Raw genomic sequence first — 18212 nt, forward strand, 5'->3', positions numbered from 1 at the left:
ATGGTCCATGAAAATACCTGCATTACATACAACTGCTTAACAATAATAAACATACAGAAATTACAATAGCATATTATATATATATATATATATATATATATATATATATAATTTGTCTCTGTTAAACACTTTATTGTACACAGTACAAAGAACAAAGAGTAATTTAGTTTTTGGATGCTAAATGAATGTTGATTTGCCTACTTCATAATTCTGTTTTAGAAGTTATAAAATAAAAGCATGGAATGTCTTTTACAAGCTTCCAATGTCCATGTTTAATCTGCAATGGCCAAAAAAGGTTCATGTGAATGGCATTAGCTTTGTGCTAGCATAGTATTATAACTTTTATTGGGCACTAGCAGAAATAAGCATTTACAAACAGAACTGGAGGTCTAGCACTATCACAGCAACATGATGCATTAAGATTTTAGTGTTTTCCCAGCAGCTGCTGTTATAGTCTTTAGTGAGGTACATTTGTTTAACCAACTTTTTTAAAAGGGGAAATTTGACCTACATTACATTTACAGCATTTGGCAGGCATTCGTAGAGTCCCAAAGTAACTTCTCTATCCTAAAGTATCTAAAAGTCATATCTCTTTTTAATTTTTAAATTACTCATTGAACACTCATTGAGACAAGGTGTAACCTGGCGTAAGTTCTTACCCTCGAGCACTAGGTTCCCAATAGGGAGCATATAGCCCAGAAAATGCCGGAACAAAATAACAGCCATACGACGTCCCAGCTGCAGCAGCCAGCTTTTCTACAAAACAAAAATGAGGAAGAAAAATCACAGCCCGAACATGTGTAAATACATTTGAAAGCCATAACCATTGAGGCTCCTTATAAAACTTCCTCACAAGAATAAATAAAGTGATAATGCTGCATAGAATAAGAAGCTAAAAAGTGCAAAGTATCACCTATATCTGAAGAGGATTTGATTATTCCCAGATTGTCCTTCAGCCACCTCACTACTGCTCCAGCAATGGCCACAGAGCCCTGAAGCACAGGCCAATCACATGTGGGCAAAAAGTACAGAGCTCAGTATAGATAACAGTACATCACAGAGCTTTGACAATCACCTGTCCCAATACATTATGCAGAAAAGAATGCTCTGTAACTGGTCGGTTTGTATGTCAGTCAAATGGCCCCTTCCTGTCAAAGTAGGTTTTTCTTGGCCACGCTGAGCAATGAAATGTGCCACATAATCAAAAGTCTGGCTTGCAAGACAGAACATCATCTTAAACATCACATAAACAAGTCTATTAGATTTAGGCATGCAGTTTGCACAGAATTAAGTGTGGTCAGATTAGCATTTGGCATAAAATTGTTTAATTGTTAAGCTTTTTGCTAAACTGTCACCTTAAGCCAGTCATAAATTGCAGTTCTGTTTTTGAGCAGAAAAGGCTGTGTATTTCTCTCCCTGTACCAACATTTTTGACTTAAAATGGAAATGAATATTCTCAACCTTTTAACATTCTGGAAGATCAGAAGCAACAGCACCAGTTTATGCAAAGTCACCCAGTTACAAACAACAGCAAACTTTTAGAGCTGTAAGCGGTATCTACCTCGAGTGCGTAGTAAGCAGGCTGGTCCCTCCCCAATTTGTAGGCAACTGTTGTAAGGAGGCCACGGTCTGACATCACAGGCTGTGAAGGAGATTAAAACTGAGAAGTGAACAAGTACCTGTAAAAATAGTCCATTAAACACCACTTACCTTGACACCAGTGTTTTTGAGCATGAAGCAGCCAGTTCCGTAACTATAATAGGACAGGGAGGTGAAATAGGACAGAACAAAAGTCCTTATTGTCTAAAACAGCTCAATATGTGCAATAAAAATCAATAAAACAATACTTTGTTGTCAGTCAAATCTGTAATATTATTGCCATGGGCAATCAGGCTGTTTGGACACACTAAACAACAAAAAATACAAAATAAGGTATTCTAGACTACAGTGTAAAAAAATTAATTTAGTGTGTTAAAAAGTTCACCAAACTTCTAAAAATAAGAAAGAACAACAACCTGTGTTTTATATTCTGTTAACCTATTATTTAAAGTTCAGTGAACTTCCTTTTTTTAGTTTAATATTTCAAAATTAATTACATTAAAACTTCAAGGTAAACTAGAAAGGGAAAGTTTGAGAATGACTTAAGTTGGCCAGCTAATAATTCTTCAGATATTAAAGCAGTTGTAAAAACTGTTAATTGCATTTGAGAACTTAAATGGGTCTACATAGTAAGGTGGGTAGTTGTTAGGTCAGTTGCTAAAGTATTACTGGGCTATTGATTGCTAGTAACCTAGGTGGTTACTAAAGTGTTGCTAGGCCATTGCTACGGTATCCCAGGTGGTTGCTAAGGTGTTGCTAGACCATTGCCAAGATATCCTAGGTGGTTGCTAAGGTGTTGCTGGTTGGCTGTTGCCATGCCAACACCAGAGATGACCATGATTGATCAAAGAGTTCATGCCACCAGCAAAAGTTCACAAAAATTGAACAGAGGGAGACTAAAATAGTTTCTCTAAAGAAAGCACCAACCCCTAGTTCTGTTACATCAGATAACATACACCTACGCTGGCTAGCATCACACTGGGCGAGGGGGCACAGCATTTCTAAAATGCTCATTCTTAGTCAACAGGTTAGGTAATAGTCTTACGTGTTTTTGGCTTGACCATCTTTGAAGCACATCTGACCCACAAGAGCAGCTGATTGGTCTCCCAAACACTGAGGAACACACACACAGAAACACACCTAATAGATTTACAGAACAAACAGTGCTCAAACACATCTTTCTGCACTAAGAACTGAATCACAGTGTCTGCACTAGCTATTGTCCTTCAGCTACAAATAAAGTTCTTAATAAAACATATCTTACTCCAGAGATGGGCACTCCCACAAGTGAACCAGAGCTCTACAAAAGAGAACAAAGTATGAAACATTTCATATAACCACAATTTACTGTTGAACATCACAGAGTCCTCACATAGCTGCAAACAGCATGAAGACACTTTGGATCAAAACCTCTGGATAAGTTGCACACGAGACGTTAAATGAGATCTTACTGAAGGTGAAAACAGAAAAAAGCATTTGTGTGATAAGAATGTTGTGTAATGAAACAGAGCAAATTTCTTAAACAGTTTGAGATCTGTTTTACAATTGTGTCATAATGCACAGAATGGCAAAAATTGTTTAATTCGATGTCCATGTCCATCAGTCCTGCTAGTAAACAATCACAAGCATGTTTCCTTGAACAAAACATAAGGTAATTAATGAATGAGTATAAATCTAATTCTATTTTCAAACTAACAACAATTTGGTTTTCATTTGCATTTTTGATGATTTTGTTGTCTGATGACCCTATGGTAATAAAAAAACACTGTTCATCCCTTATTTTAAAAGCATATTTTTACATGCATCACACAGATTTATGCATATCATGGCTATGCATGGCTAAGCTACCCAAACAGTGCTCACTGTGTGAGCTGTATGGACGACTTCATAGTCATCCAATTCAAAGAGAAGTGACATTGTTCATTTAAATGAACTGAAGTAAATTATTTCAAAGCCATTATTATTAGCGTCTTATGTTGTGATTATTTATTAATAGAGTACCAAACTCACTTCACATTCACAGTACCTCTGCATGCTTCTAAACATGTGTGAATGATTCACATTACAGTGAACATTCGTTTGCATGAAAGCACATATCAGAGTAACTGTTACATTGTGATGGTTTTACAGTGTTGAGCACATTCAGTTGAAGCAGGACATTATGCTTAATGGCATGAGCAATGGTGGTTATTTTGGGTGATTTAGGTCAACATACTCATTACATACCATGTAGCCATATATCTCTGAGGAGCTTCTAACTTCAGGGAGAATTTCAATAGGAACATCAAAGTATCTAAAATGACAAAAGTTCCACAATTTCAGCAAATAAATTTCATCCATTATTAACATACATTACTGTAATGTCAGCTGTATTTCTCACTCCATCAGAGCGAAAACAAAACAGTACAAACGCCTACAGAATGAATGTATATCAGTGTATGTGTTTGTTTTTCTACATTTTCAGGCCACACTATGTGGAAAAAACAACACTTATACAAATCAGGGTCTATCTAACAAAGGTTTTTGCAAAGTACTTTTTTTATTGCACTCTATTCAGTATTGACAATCATACAACTGGCTAACATACAAAGAATTTTAAGAAAGACTTTCTGCAGAAGTCCACAGGGGGGTCCAAAGTTTCCAGAATTTGTCCATTTGATGACGCAGGTCATAGGTCAGTTTTTCTACGGGAAGCAGCGTTGCAGCTTGGGAAAGCCACTGCTCAACAGTTGGTGGAGATTGAATTAGGATATGTTTTTTGCCAGAAATGAAAACATTAGAAACAAAAATTTGCCATTGGTTTCAAAATATGTTCTGCTCCTATTCCCAAGAGATACAGGGCAGGGGACTTCTGAAATCGTGTTTGAAAAATATTTTCTACTGTAATATGTACTCTGTCCCAGAACGTGCCAATTTTTTTACATTGCCACAAGGCATGAAAGAATGTTCCTTTTTCAGTTTTACATTTAAAGCACAAATTTGATCTGTCTGGAAACATCTTTTGTAGGTGAACAGGTGTAAAGTAAATCCTATTCATAAATTTAAAGTTAAGCTCATGAACACCAGATGAAGTACATATGGGAAACAGGTTTTCACAAATATTAAGCCAGTCCTCTTCTCAGATAGGTTGGTCTAGGTCTCCTTCCCAAAGTTCTCTCAGAGTGTCTGACGAGGGCTTAATACTGTTTAGCAAAATGTTGTAAATTAGTGAAATCGACCCTCTGGCCTGATTCTGCTTAACCAGTACCACTTCAGGTCGGTTGATTCCTTTCTGAATTTCCCATCCCATCTAATGGCTAAAGTGATAAGATGTCGAACCTGAAGATATTTGAAAAAAATCTGACCTGGGTAACTTGTATTCTTCTTGCAACTGTATGAATGATTTAAACAAACTATCAAAAAACATCCCCTAATCCCTCTATTAAGCCAAGCTGAGAGTCCAGACCTACTGGGAAAGTCAGCTGGGAAAGTAAGTCTGGGTTGTGGGCTGGGGGGGAGCAGCAAAAGGCATTGGGGAATCCCAAGGTATTTCTTAATAACTGTCCAGGCCATAAGAGTATTGTATAAAACAAAATTTTCAGAGACACACCTTACCTCCGCAACGTTGTTAATGAACAGTAAGCAATCAAGAGGAATAAGGAGACATGCCTCAGTTTCTATAGAGACCCAGTGAGAATGTAACCTATTTGTACACCAGCTGATCATATGCTTAATTTGAGATGACCAACAATACAACTGCATGTTGGGTACATAGGCACCACCCCCTCCTTCGATCTCATTAGTCTGGAAAATTTAAGTCTTGGCCTTTTATTATTCCATACAAATTTTGAGAAAATTTCTCTAATTTCCTCTAAATCCTTAAAGCAAATTGTAGGTAAATGGCAAGAAATTTATTGAAATAAATGGAGTAAACAAGGGAGGATATTCATTCTTATTATGTTTACCCTGCCAAAGAGGGAAATAGGGAGAAGATTCCATAATTTAAGATCATGTTTTATATTATACATAAGTGGAAGATAATTTCTGTCAATAAGTTTATTAAGATTTGGAGTGATGTGAATACCTAAGTATTTAAAACCCTGTACCACTAATTGAAAAGGAGATGCAACTACCCAAGTTAAGGGATATTTTTAAAGGTAAAGCTAATGATTTTTAAAAATTTATTTCATAGCCGGAAAATTTACTGTATTCTGAGACACACTTTATTATAGCTGGAATAGATTTTTCTGGGTGGGTCATATACAACAAGACCTCGTCTGCGTGGAGTAAGATTTGATGATCCGCTCCTCCTGCTCTAATACCTGAAATGTCCTGGGAGCATCTAATTGATTCTGCAAATGGTTCAATCACCATGAACAAAGCAACGCAGAAAGAGGGCAGCCTTTTCCTGTTCCTCTTCTGAGTCTTTGTCTCTTTTAAGTATTACGCATATTGAGGCAGTTTTTCAGGTTTTGGGCATAGTGGCCTGGGTACTCAGATCCATAATAACTGGCATCAATATAGGTTGAAGTTCAGGCCAAAATGTTTTATAAAATTATAAAAATCTGTCATTGTCTGAGACCACCAGAAGTGATATGTTATCTAAATATGCAGTAATGTCAGACACTAAAGCTTAATATTGGGGTTTATATAAGGATTTGTAGTCATTTTTAAAGGGAGTATTGATCACCTTTGGATCATATGTATGAGAACCTGTCAGATTTTATTAATCGCTCTGAATGTTCTTTCTTAATCTGATAAACCAGTAACCTACTAGGTTTATTACCATATTCATTCTAAGCACACGTTTGCTTAGAAAAGAATAACAATTTATCAATATAATTTTTATATTCTAGATTAAGTTTAGCTCTGATGCTACATAAAGAGGCCCAGTTAGATTGTTTGGATTTGATTTATGCAGCTGCTTAAGGCATGCTACTGCCTTTTCTAAATACATCTGATTTTGTGTTTTCATTTTTTGACATGATGAGGTGTAAGATATAATATGCCCACGGATTGTGGCCTTCAAAGCTTCCCATTGCATAAATGGTGAGACATTACAGTCCTTATAATATTCCCAATATTCTTTAATCCAGTAATGTACCAGGAAACGTTAAAGGGAAGAGTTAAATCTCCAAAGTCTGCTTTTTTTATATATTTTTTTTATATATTTTTATAAGTGCCAAAATTAATATGCAAGCTAACTGGGGCATGAGCCGATAAGACAATTAAGCCAGTCTTACAAGACTGGACCGTGTGAACAAAGCCTCTTGGAATAAAAATATAGTCGATTCTGGATTTAGAGGCATAAAGCAAAAAGTATAATTTCTAGTCATGAGGTTCAATTCTCACCAGATATCAACTAGATCAGTATTCTTAGACATGTCTTTTAAAACAGATGAGGATCTAGAATGAGAGAATGTGTTGGGTGAGGATCTATCCATCTAGTGTGCAGTTAAAGTCACCTGCCAGGAGTCTCATCCCTTTACAATGTTGATTAAAAAGCAGTACTATGTCCAACATTAATTTGGGGGAATCTTCATTAGGGGCATAGACACTAAGTATGGTAATATGTTGACCAAGCAGTGTACCTGAAATTAAAACAAATCTTCCCTCAGGGTCTTTGAGATTCACATGTAAATGATGCTTACTAATTAAAATTGCAATACCTTGCCTGTGTGGGACTAAAGAATAAGAGGAAAAGAAAACCTGTCCAACCCAATCTCTTTTTAATTTTAAATGCTCTGCATCGGAAAGGTGTGTCTCTTGAAGAACAGCAGAAGTTTTCTCTTTTTTCAAAAAGGTAAATTTTTTCCCGCTTAACCATGTGGCCCAAACCCTTCACTGTCCATGTAGTACATTTATATAAACTATCCATATCCTGATGGAAAAAGAAAGTATGTACTGGCCCATTGTATGGCCCATGTGAGAGACTGAACATTGACTGCCTTTTGTAATCCAACACATATAGACCAACCCAGTAAAACCCATATCCACCCACCCAAACCTGTCCCCAGTATTATAATAATAGACATTGTTAGAATGAATTCCGCATCACAACTGAGCCAAGCCGAACGTGATTTGCATCAACCCGTATGCATTCCATAAAACTTGGGGAAAAAAGACGTCAAAGCTTCAAGACAATTTACAATTTAGTCCAGAAAATCTAGTAAAAGAGCCATATAAATAGTCAATATATGATGTACAATTTAAACAGTACGTCAAACAGAACATCGAATCTGCTAACTCCGGGGGATATGTGGCTTCAAGAGATTTTAAAAAATCCTGAGCTGCAGCAGGTGTCGAAAACCCCCAAGTATATGTAACTGTAGCTCAGAGAACCAGTGGGCGTAACGAATAGGCAGAGACAGCCAATAGTCTGAAGGAAAGTGCAAAAAGGCATTACATACTGTTCAGGCACTCTGAAGTGGGAGGTTTAAAGCTTTGAAGTTGCCTTAAATATGACCTAATTTCTTATTTCCGATCAATACATTATTAGAACTATATATATATATATATATATATATATATATATATATACACAATGTAATTTGTTACTGTACTTAGTTTTTTCATGTATCTCTACTGAAGTATTTCTATTTTGGCCGACTTTTTACTTTAACTCCACTACATTTCAAAGTCACATATCTTATTTTTTACTCCACTACATTGTGTGATATCTGTCGTTCGTTTTGTCTTATGTGTGCATGTGTACATGCTTATATGTGCATGCTTAGGTCTCTTTGGCAGGTAAAGCAGGACGGAGTTCATGCAAACACTGACTGACCATCACACACAAAAGAATTAGTGAATTGACAGAACATATTCTTCCTGACTTTGTGGGTAAATACATGAACACAATATAGAAATATGTGCACATATGCAGTTATGACTGGCATGTGTCCTTTTTCTGAGTTTATACAAACACTGTTTCCTTTTATAGTAAATTTGTTTTAGCTAGTTTATGTTTATGAACAGAGATATATATATATATATAGAATATAGTGAAGGAAAATTCCTTTGTGAACCTGTGTTTAAAGCACGTTTATATTTAACTTAAACTTGTAACTATGTTGCGAATAAATCTTAAACCGAAACTTTGCTTGTTCACAAAAGGTAATTTCATAGCCACTTGGTTCCTTATGGAAACTGTTGGCCTTCAGTGTTTTGTGCTTATGATAATTTTATGTCTCTGGTCTGCAGCATTCCCCTTCTGACAAAACTGGGTGTTAAACTAACCCAAAAACATCTAGATTGCACGTTAACATTTGGCTGCTTCTGCTTAGCTATATCATCACTTAATCCATTTATCGTCCATAACACAGCTAGAGGGTTACATTTGATGTACCTCCCTGTTGAAAAAAGTCATAGAACCCATTAAAAGTGTCTGTTGGTTCCTGGTGGTTTTCAGTAGTCGCTAATGGTATGCTGTACTTTCCTTATGGGTTGATATCACAGTGTAAAGGATTCAAATCATTTAATCAGTTGTTCTGGGACTGATTCCATACACAGTTGTTGTTTCCTAATGATCTCTAACGGCAATCATCAGGTTTTATCCCTTTATTCTAATCGTCTTCAGCATGGCTTTCATGAGTTTCAGCCATAGCCTGTTTATTTTTTCTGCTAATAAACCCGTGTAGCGCAAGAATCGGACTGTGATGTAACATGGCGTTGTCTTCGAGCTTGAGAGCACAGTGGGTGTTCTGTGCATCCGTTCAATCTCTGTTAAAGTTACCAGTGATTCCTGCAGTTTGGATGTAGAGCTATCAATGGTGTTGAGGCGCGTATCGATGCTGTCCAGTCGAGAGTCTAGTAATCCAAGTCGAGAGCTAATTTCTCGCATTTCAGTTAGCACTGGGTCATTTTGGCTAGAGTCGCCGTGTTCGTCAGGAGTCTTCTTCTTTGCGGTGCCAGTGCGTTGAGGCATTGAGGCATTAAAGAGCGGAAAATCTCGATTTTCTTGCGTTTTTGACATGTCTTTAGTCATCGAATGAAAGAAAAAACAATAGTCTATCTCTGGGGTAAACTGATGTATTACCGACAGTGGAAACGGAGCTCAGATCTAGGCAGCCATCCGTTAGAAGGTCATGTGCTATGGGATATGCTATTATTACATATAGATGCTTAATTACATATTGCTGCTGTAAGAAAAAAACTCGTATTTCCATTTTTTTTTCCATTTTTTACATTTTTGGAAATGCCTGTTGCCCTTTACATTATGTGCAAATTTCATGATGAATGGACAAGAAGAAATACATTACAGAGTTACTAAGCCAGAATGTTTTTTCCCTTTCCTGTAAAGTTAGCACTGTGGAGATACAAGGTTTTGTTCCAAAAGCAGTGATATAATACATTATTACTTAAAGACACAAATATTGTCACTGTAAGAACAAAACCTAAAAAATCTCAAAATGGTAACTTTACAGGAGAAGGAAAAAGCCTGCTTCAGTTTAAAAGTTAATGTAAAAATATGTTATTCCACATAATTTTGAACCTGTTGGTCCATTCATCATGAAATACTCTCACAATGTAAACAGCAGCTAGCATGTTCAAACAGTATCACAAAATGAAAACGATGAAAAAAAATTGTTCCAACAGCAACAATAACAAACATAATATTTATGACTCTCCATGTCCTGACAAGGTATGAAAACAAGTGTATGTGTGTGCGCGCGCATGTGTCTGAACTCACTTGCACAGCTCCGGATCCCACTGCATGGTGTGTATGTTGAAAAGCATGGTGCGGCTGGCGTTGGTGACGTCTGTACAGTGAACTCCACCGTTCTTTCCCCCGGTCAAACACTGAGACACAAACACATCAATAAAATAATACACAGATAACAGCCTGTTATTTAGTTTACTACTCCAGTTTTTAGTTATTGATCAGTTATAAGTGAATATTATGCCTATTATATAAGATAACTAATTGGTATGCTAATTTTAAGGCAGTATTCTCTAAGTTCTCTACACTTTTCTTACATGTAAATGTCACCTAACCACACAAAACATCATGTAATTTTATATTGTTTCTCACTGTATATCACAAACAAATTTCATGAATTGTGCAGATTCTAAACTTCAAATTGATACCACATTTATGTCTATATGTAGAAGATGATATATTTGATTGTTATTTGAATTTGATCGAAAGTAATTGCTGTGCAGAAAAATCATGTTTGCCACATTTTCAACACTTCGGAACTGCAACTCAAACCTGTCAATACAAAATGCAAATCAAGTGCAAAAGTAATTTGTTATGTAATGTAGGTGAGGCAGTATACTTGGTCCACAATTTGATTAAGATTCCAGATGTTCGAATGGTATAGCAGTCTGATATTTTGATCAAAATTGTACTTAAGAAAAGTGTGAATGTTTCCATGTTGTTGCACAGTTTACATTGTTAACACAGTCACATTTCCACAATGCACACTGTCACAGTTTTGCATCACAATATCACAATGCACTGTCATCCCCTATAACAACTCTAACTGATTTTATAATTCTGTAATTACATTTATACAACAGTTAGTTCCGGCCATACAAGCCATTTGGTTGAGAGGCATTCTAACCGTGCTGTTATTTTCGCCATAATATCACAGATTTTTCACAAACTCTATCACTCCGCTGAGATGCCGTTGCTAAACAATGACTTTGACAGCTGTAGGAGATGCTCAAGCCATTTGAACGTTTTTACTTCTTACTTTGCAAACAAACAAAAATTGGATACTTTTAAGATTACATCTGACCTACAGCCGATTTGGTCCGACTCTGAAGATGAGACTACACTAAATTCCTAAACTGTCAGTTGGTCTATGTAAGCAGCTGATGAACGAACTGCGGCTGTGCAGCGAGTGAGCAGAGCTCGTTACTCTGACTCAGCAACAAGCTGCTTGTTAAGGAACTATAATTTGGTGGAGGGAACTGCTAACATTAAAACATTTTAAATGCCACATTCACGGCCCAATTTATTTATTTCTTACTTTATTTATTTAACTGTTGCATAAAAGCAATAGAACACTCGAGGCCATGTGCTATCTCAAATAACATCACAGCTGTGATGCCTGCGACCAAATCACAGCCGTGATGTTATTTCACAATAACACTCCCTCTCGTGTTCTATTGCTTAATTAAATAGCATTGCACTACTGCCTGTACCAAGTGACACTGTGATATTAAATGATTAATTTTAATAGACTGCTTCCTTCCACTTAAAGGCCAAAAGGCCTTTAAACTCACAGGAGATCCATTTTTTCTCTGCAGTGTACACATGCCTCACAACTATGGAATCTGCAGAATGTAAACGAGATGGAGGCATAATTTACATGTCTCTGGGATGCAGAAGAATTCAATTTTTAATGATATAAATGAAAAAAAATATTTTTAATATATTTCTTTAAATACAAACACATCAAAGAGTGAAAATGTATAAGTGCCAACAAGTCTTGTTGGCACTAGACTAAAAGCTTTTTCCAATGTATTGGCATGATCTTCATAGGGGCTTTTTATAGGGGCCTATAGGGAGCGCTACAAGCCTCGTTCTGTCCTCTGCAGTCTGCTGCAGGATTAGGCAGTTTCAGAATGAAGATATACTGCTTTTACTCCTATTGGCTACTAGAACCAAAGCGAAAGCATCGATTAAGTGTAAAGCAAGATTTTATCTGCTTGTGCTAGTAAGTGTCAAAAACTGTGTGTGATTTTATTGAGCCTGTGTATACTTGTTTCTCTCTATGACAAAAAAAAAAAGAATTTAAAATACAAGTTTGACACATTAAAAGGCAAACAGTATTACTTATATTGTGGCTCTGACTTAAAGTGTTGGAAATGTGCTAGTGTGCTATAATGTGCTAGTGTGCTATAATGTGTTATTTAGCCCACACAGTGAGACCTTCAAGTAAAATTAAGAGGCTGATATAAATCGGCCAAAAAATTTGCATCCCTCTAATATTAAGACTGTATACAGAGACCACATGGTGGGTGAAGGTGGGTAAAGTGTGTATGTTCATGCCCTACCCAGATGAGCCAGGAGTCCACTGTCCCAAAAACAGCACGGTTAGTCTGCACAGCCTCCGCCACGTTCTCTATGTTATCCATCAGCCAGCGCAGCTTCAGCGCACTGAAATACGTGCTGATGGGTAGACCTGTTTTATCCTGAAAGAGACACCAAAATAAGTAACTTCACAGAGTTAGGAACAACTCATGAATTCCAGAATTTAGACTGATGTGTGCATACACCTTCATATCACCTTTAGGTGGTTTTTGTTCTTGCCAGGAGTTTTCTTGATCAGCTTCTCCACTGTAGACTGTGTCCGCAGATCCAACCACACTGCAGACATCAAAAAGCACAACTGTCCAGCTTCTGATCCAAAAGCACATTCATATTCCACTGACCAGGCAAAAAACAGTCATCGAATATTATTTTAAAGGGACAGTTGAGTGAAAAATCTGCGCAAAGGATCTACAAATGGATTTACCCATAGTTAACAGCACATTAGTTACCATATTTCTGTGCAAAAGCCACCTTTAATTTATTTAATTTAGAGTTAAAACAGCCACTGAAGCCACTGTAACAATTTTACCTTAAAAAACAGCTTCAAAATCATTTGAAGCTGGTACACTGACTGACAGAGAATGGTGCCTCTGTCTTTTCCACTCCAGCCTGAAACGCATGCTATGGTGCTATGTAAGTTTGGCGGAGTGGGCACGAAACCTCTCGCGAGAACTGTATAACGCTTTACTGCACCACATCACACATCAACATCTATGTCCTCAGCTAGCTATAAGAAGAAGCTAGCTCAGTATTCCTAGCATAGACATCATGGCAGAGGCTGTGAAGAGACTGAGGAAGATGTTGTTAAAGGAGAAAAAGAGAGAGTGACTGAGCAAGACAGTAAATCTCGGTCTGGCTTTTAATCATTGGTGCGAGCTAAAAGAGATAAAAGGATGCAAGACAGTCTCATGGCTAATGGGAAAATAATGAAAATCCAACAGCAGAGTCTAAATCCCTGCCAATGTTATTTTATGAAAGATTGAGACGTATGCTGTGTAACATTATCTGTGCCACCCCTATCTCACAGAGTTTTGTAGTTTCTGTATCCTTTTTTTGTATAAAAGCCTCAACAACATAATGGCATAATAGCAGATGTTTTTAATATTTAGTGTGTCCACTCTTCACCTTTATCACAGCATCTATTGTTTTCAGGAGACTCATTTTCAGTTTCTCAAAGAAAGCTGCAGTCACACCTCCAAAATTCAGTCTTAGAAGTTGGTTTAGCATTTTCTGCTTCTCACCTTTAAGTAATCCTAAACACATTCAGTGATGTTGAGGTCTGGAATCTGGAGTGGTCACGTTCTGAGAACACCAGCACCTTTGTTTGATGTGTATGCTTATTGAAAGCTACACATCTTTTCAGACTCGTAGCTTTGAGTTGTCTTCTCACAGTGGGAGGACAGACAGAAACACCTGTGGAATTTTTCAGATTTGAAGAGTGGAAAAGCCAACTTACTGTTCTTCTTAATCTTATTACATCTTCTTCTTCTTATTAATATTATTTATTTATTTTTTTTATTATACACTTAAAGTTTGTAAACTTTTCACGGTCCACAGTTTTTGACATACAACAACCAAATTTTGCACAAACGTTCCTCATATACAAGAATGCTTTTTGGACTAATCCGATGTACAGCTTTTGGAAAACGACAGTTTAAAGACAAAATTTTCACTTTGGAAATGACACCACAAACACACCAAACACTCTACACACAACACACAATGAACACAACAACCACTCTACACCACAAGCACTCTACACACCACACACACTCAACACACCATAAGAGAGCAGTGTATTTAAGGTACCAGTGGATTTAAGATATCAGTAAATTTAGGGTGGCAGTGGATTTAAGGAGGCATTGGGTTTAAGATATCAGTGAATTTAAGGTAGCAATTAATTTAGAGTAGCACGGGATTTAAGGCAGCAGTAGATTTAAGGTAGCAGTGGAATTAAGGTATCAGTAAATTTAAGGTGGCAGTGGATTTGAGGTACAAGTAAATTAAGGTGGCAATGAACTTGGGGTGGCAGTGGATTTAAGGCATCATTGAATTTAAGGTGGCTGTGAATTTAAGGTATCAGTGGATTTAGGGTAGCAGTGAATTTAAGGTAACAATGGATTTAAGGTATCAGTAAATTTAAGTTGGCAGTGGATTCAAGATAACAGTGGATTTACAGTGGCATTGGATGCAATAAATTCAAGGTAGCAGTAGATTTAAGGTTGCAGGAGATTTAAGATAACAAAAGCTATTATTGGATTTAAGGTGGCATTAGATTTAAGGTAGAAATGGATTTAAGGTAGCAGTGGATTTAAGGTAGCAATGGATTTAAGGCAGCAGAAGATTTAAGGTACCAGTGGATTAAAAGTGGCAGTGGATTTAAAGTGGCATTGGAGTTCAGGTAGCAGTAGATTTACGATTGTAGTCAGTGGATTTAAGGTTTAAGAACTAACTCTCTGTGTGTTTTCTTTTTCTTTGCCGAGTTAAACAGCTGCCCATCGTTTGTAGTCTGTGCTTCTTCTGCCTTGATCGGGTGCCCACTGCTCGCCAGCTTTCTGGACCGGTTTGACCACTACGAAGCTACTGCTGTACAATGTTGTGCAAACCTCACCTGCATGAACTGAGCTTCTGATGATGCTGCTGCTGCACAGACTCAATCTAATTATAACGATTGCTTCAACTGTTTTTCCTGTTTCTGTATTTTAATATTTTATACTAACACTGTTTCCTATCCGGTGTTGACCAGAGGAGGATTTTCCTCGCCACTGTCGCCATTGGCTTGCTTGTGAGGGCTTGTACCCAGATTTTTCTGGGAAGCTGCTTTGTGACAACACCTGTTGTAAAAAGCGCCATATAAATAAACATTGACTTGACTTGACTTTGACTTAAATGGATTTAATATACAATTGGATTTAATGTAAAAACAGATTTAAGGTACCAGTGGATTTAAGATAGCAGTGAATTTAAGAAAGCAGTTGATTTAAGGTACCAGTCTATTTAATAGCATAGCAACCACCAAGCAACACCTTAACATCAACCTGGGACACCATAGCAACCAACTAGCAACACCTTATCAACCACTTTGGATACCATAGCAACCGCATAGCAACATCTAAGCAACACGTTAGCAACCATCAACTTCCACCATCTGATATCTCAGTGAGCCCTCTTATCTCTGTTACGTTTTGGCTTTTAGTTAAGATGCAATAGCTATACCTGCCGGAGTCTTTGCTGCACTCTGTTAAAACTGTATACTCTTAACAGAACCAACTATTTGTGTGTTTTCTTTGCTGAGTTGAAGAACTGCCCATCCAGTGTGGTCTGATGCTGGTGTTTCTTCCTCTTGGTCTTATGGAGTTTTTCCTTGCCACTGGGCCTGAATTGTTCAGTAAAGCTGAATGCAAGGTGTGGATTCAAGGTGTTAGTGATTTTAAGGTACCAGTGTGTTTAAGGTAGCAGTGGATTTAAGATGTCAGTCCATTTAAGGTAGTGGTGTATTTAAGGTATCAGTGGATGTAATGTAGAAATGTATTTAAGGTAGCAGTGGATTTACAGTATCAGTGTATTTCAGGTAGCAACAATTTAAGGTAGCAGTGGATTTACAACAGTGGATTTAAGGAAGCAGGAGATTTAAGGTGGAGGTGGATTTAAGCAGGCAGTGGATTAAGGGGAGCAATGGATTTAAGATTATCAGTAAATTTAAGTTTTTAAGTTTGCAGTGGATTTAAGTGAGCAGGAGTGAGGTAGTAGGAAATTTAAGGTGGCACTGGATTTAAGGTAGCAGGAGTGAGGTTGTAGGAGATTTAAGGTGGCAGTGGATGTAAGGTAGCAATGAATTTAAGTTACCAGTGGACTTAAAGTATCAATAAATTTAAGATATCAGTTTATTTAAGGTATCAGTAGATTTAAGGTATTAGAGAATTTAATGTAGCATTGGATTTAAGGTGTGAGATAGCAATGACTTTAAGTTACCAGTGGATTTAAAGTAGAAACAGATTTAGGTAGCAACAGCTTTGAAGTTGCAGTGGACTTAAGGTTTAAGTGGACTTAAAATTCCTGTGGATTTTAAGTAGCAAGAAATTTAAGGAACTAGTGGATTTAAGGTACTAGTTAATTTAAGGAAGCAGTGGATTTAAGGTACCAGTGTATTTGATAGCATAGCAACCACCTATCAATACCTTAGCAACAACCTGGCACACCACAGCAACCACGTAGCAACTTATTACCAACCACCTTGGACACCATAGCAATCGCCTAGCAACATCTAAGCCAGTGGTTCTCAACCTTTTCCACCCCAAGGCCCACCTGTGTATACCTACAAAGTATAGCGGCCCACAAGAAAATTAAAATCAACTTTTTTTAAAACTTACTTTTAAAACTTTATTTTTCTTGTTTTAAATGCGGATTGTGAAAACCTGAAAATTAGGTCCTGAAAACATCAGGTTGGTCATTCTGGTTGTCAGGTTGTAGGTTTGCAAAATTTGCAGGTATGTTAAAAAACATAAAACATGTTTTAAAAACCACATAGTTGTAGTGATGTTAAAAAGGGGTAAAAAAAAAAGAATAGAAATGTACAAGGTAGATGTGATTTGGAGCTACAGTCTCTCACGTTTTCAGTGAAAATACTCCACTGGCTTTTCCAAAAGAGTAACTGTTTGGTCTCAAGATGTTTCTAGTTTTGAGGGTTTTTGTGATTCATTTGAAATAAATCACATTCACTGAGCTTTTGGATTAGCATCGTTATAATCAACCATAAAGGTTAATCTTACTTCATATCTGCTTCTTTGTCATTGGTTTATCAGTTTGAGTTTAACCACTCCGGTTGCAGATGCTCGACCAAATATACACTCCGTGATCCATGAGTTGAAATCAAACGCATCTCTTCGCTATTATTTGATGGCTCGTCTATTGTTTTTAACAGCAGCTTGTATTGATGAATTCCCTAGTTTGATCACAGAGCACATTTCCATCAGCAGTGAACTGAACAGGGTTTAGTTTAAAGTGGACTGAGACCTGCAGTTTCTGCTGGACTGGTTCAGCTGTTTGCTGCAGACCTGAATATGGGTGAATTCTTCACACGTGTCAAAACAGAGCAAACTAAAGAAAAATGTGTGATAAGTCCACACCAAACAAAGCGCCCTGGGACACTTCTCCATTTCTGGCTAGCTGTCTGCATTGTGCACCCGCAGCTACATTGTCTCAGACTGGTAACATTTAGTTAGTTATTATTTATTTAGTTAATCATTTTTCTACTTATGTTTTTATGACTTACAGCGACGTTACCGGCCCGAATTACTGCCTTCCTCTGAGTACATGCCTGTGGACCACTAGAGGGTGCTTCAACGCCCACTGGTTGTCTGCGGCCGACAGGTTGAGAAACCCTGATCTAAGCAACACTCTAGCAACCATCAACAGTCTTCCACTATTTTTATTTTTTTAACGTACACAGCTGGCTTTTTCAGACCAACTTAAAGTTTGTCTCATAAAATTACCTTTTCTAGTTGGTGGATATAAGCTTGCACTGCTTCTTAGCCACATAAGCCTCCTACCTCCAGTGCCAAAACTAAAAAAGCAAATTCCAAACATA

At 37.2% G+C, this 18212-nt stretch overlaps 1 protein-coding gene across 5 annotated transcripts in view; it reads right to left on the minus strand.

The window, feature by feature from the left end:
- Nucleotides 1–18212, minus strand: part of LOC118803183 (glycerol kinase-like) — a 45113-nt gene that overhangs the window by 10896 nt on the left and 16005 nt on the right. For all 5 annotated transcript variants that reach the window (XM_036565418.1, XM_036565336.1, XM_036564631.1 and 2 more), the window contains 10 exons: nt 12822–12901; nt 12589–12726; nt 10271–10380; nt 3826–3892; nt 2864–2899; nt 2645–2712; nt 1711–1753; nt 1562–1642; nt 914–992; nt 660–756 (listed from right to left, as the gene is read on the minus strand). In XM_036565418.1, coding sequence (XP_036421311.1) covers nt 660–756; nt 914–992; nt 1562–1642; nt 1711–1753; nt 2645–2712; nt 2864–2899; nt 3826–3892; nt 10271–10380; nt 12589–12726; nt 12822–12901 — 799 coding nt within the window. The remainder of the gene's footprint in view (nt 1–659; nt 757–913; nt 993–1561; nt 1643–1710; nt 1754–2644; nt 2713–2863; nt 2900–3825; nt 3893–10270; nt 10381–12588; nt 12727–12821; nt 12902–18212) is intronic.

This window comes from Colossoma macropomum, unplaced genomic scaffold (genome assembly GCF_904425465.1).
Source record: "Colossoma macropomum unplaced genomic scaffold, Colossoma_macropomum, whole genome shotgun sequence".
NCBI lineage: Eukaryota > Metazoa > Chordata > Actinopteri > Characiformes > Serrasalmidae > Colossoma > Colossoma macropomum.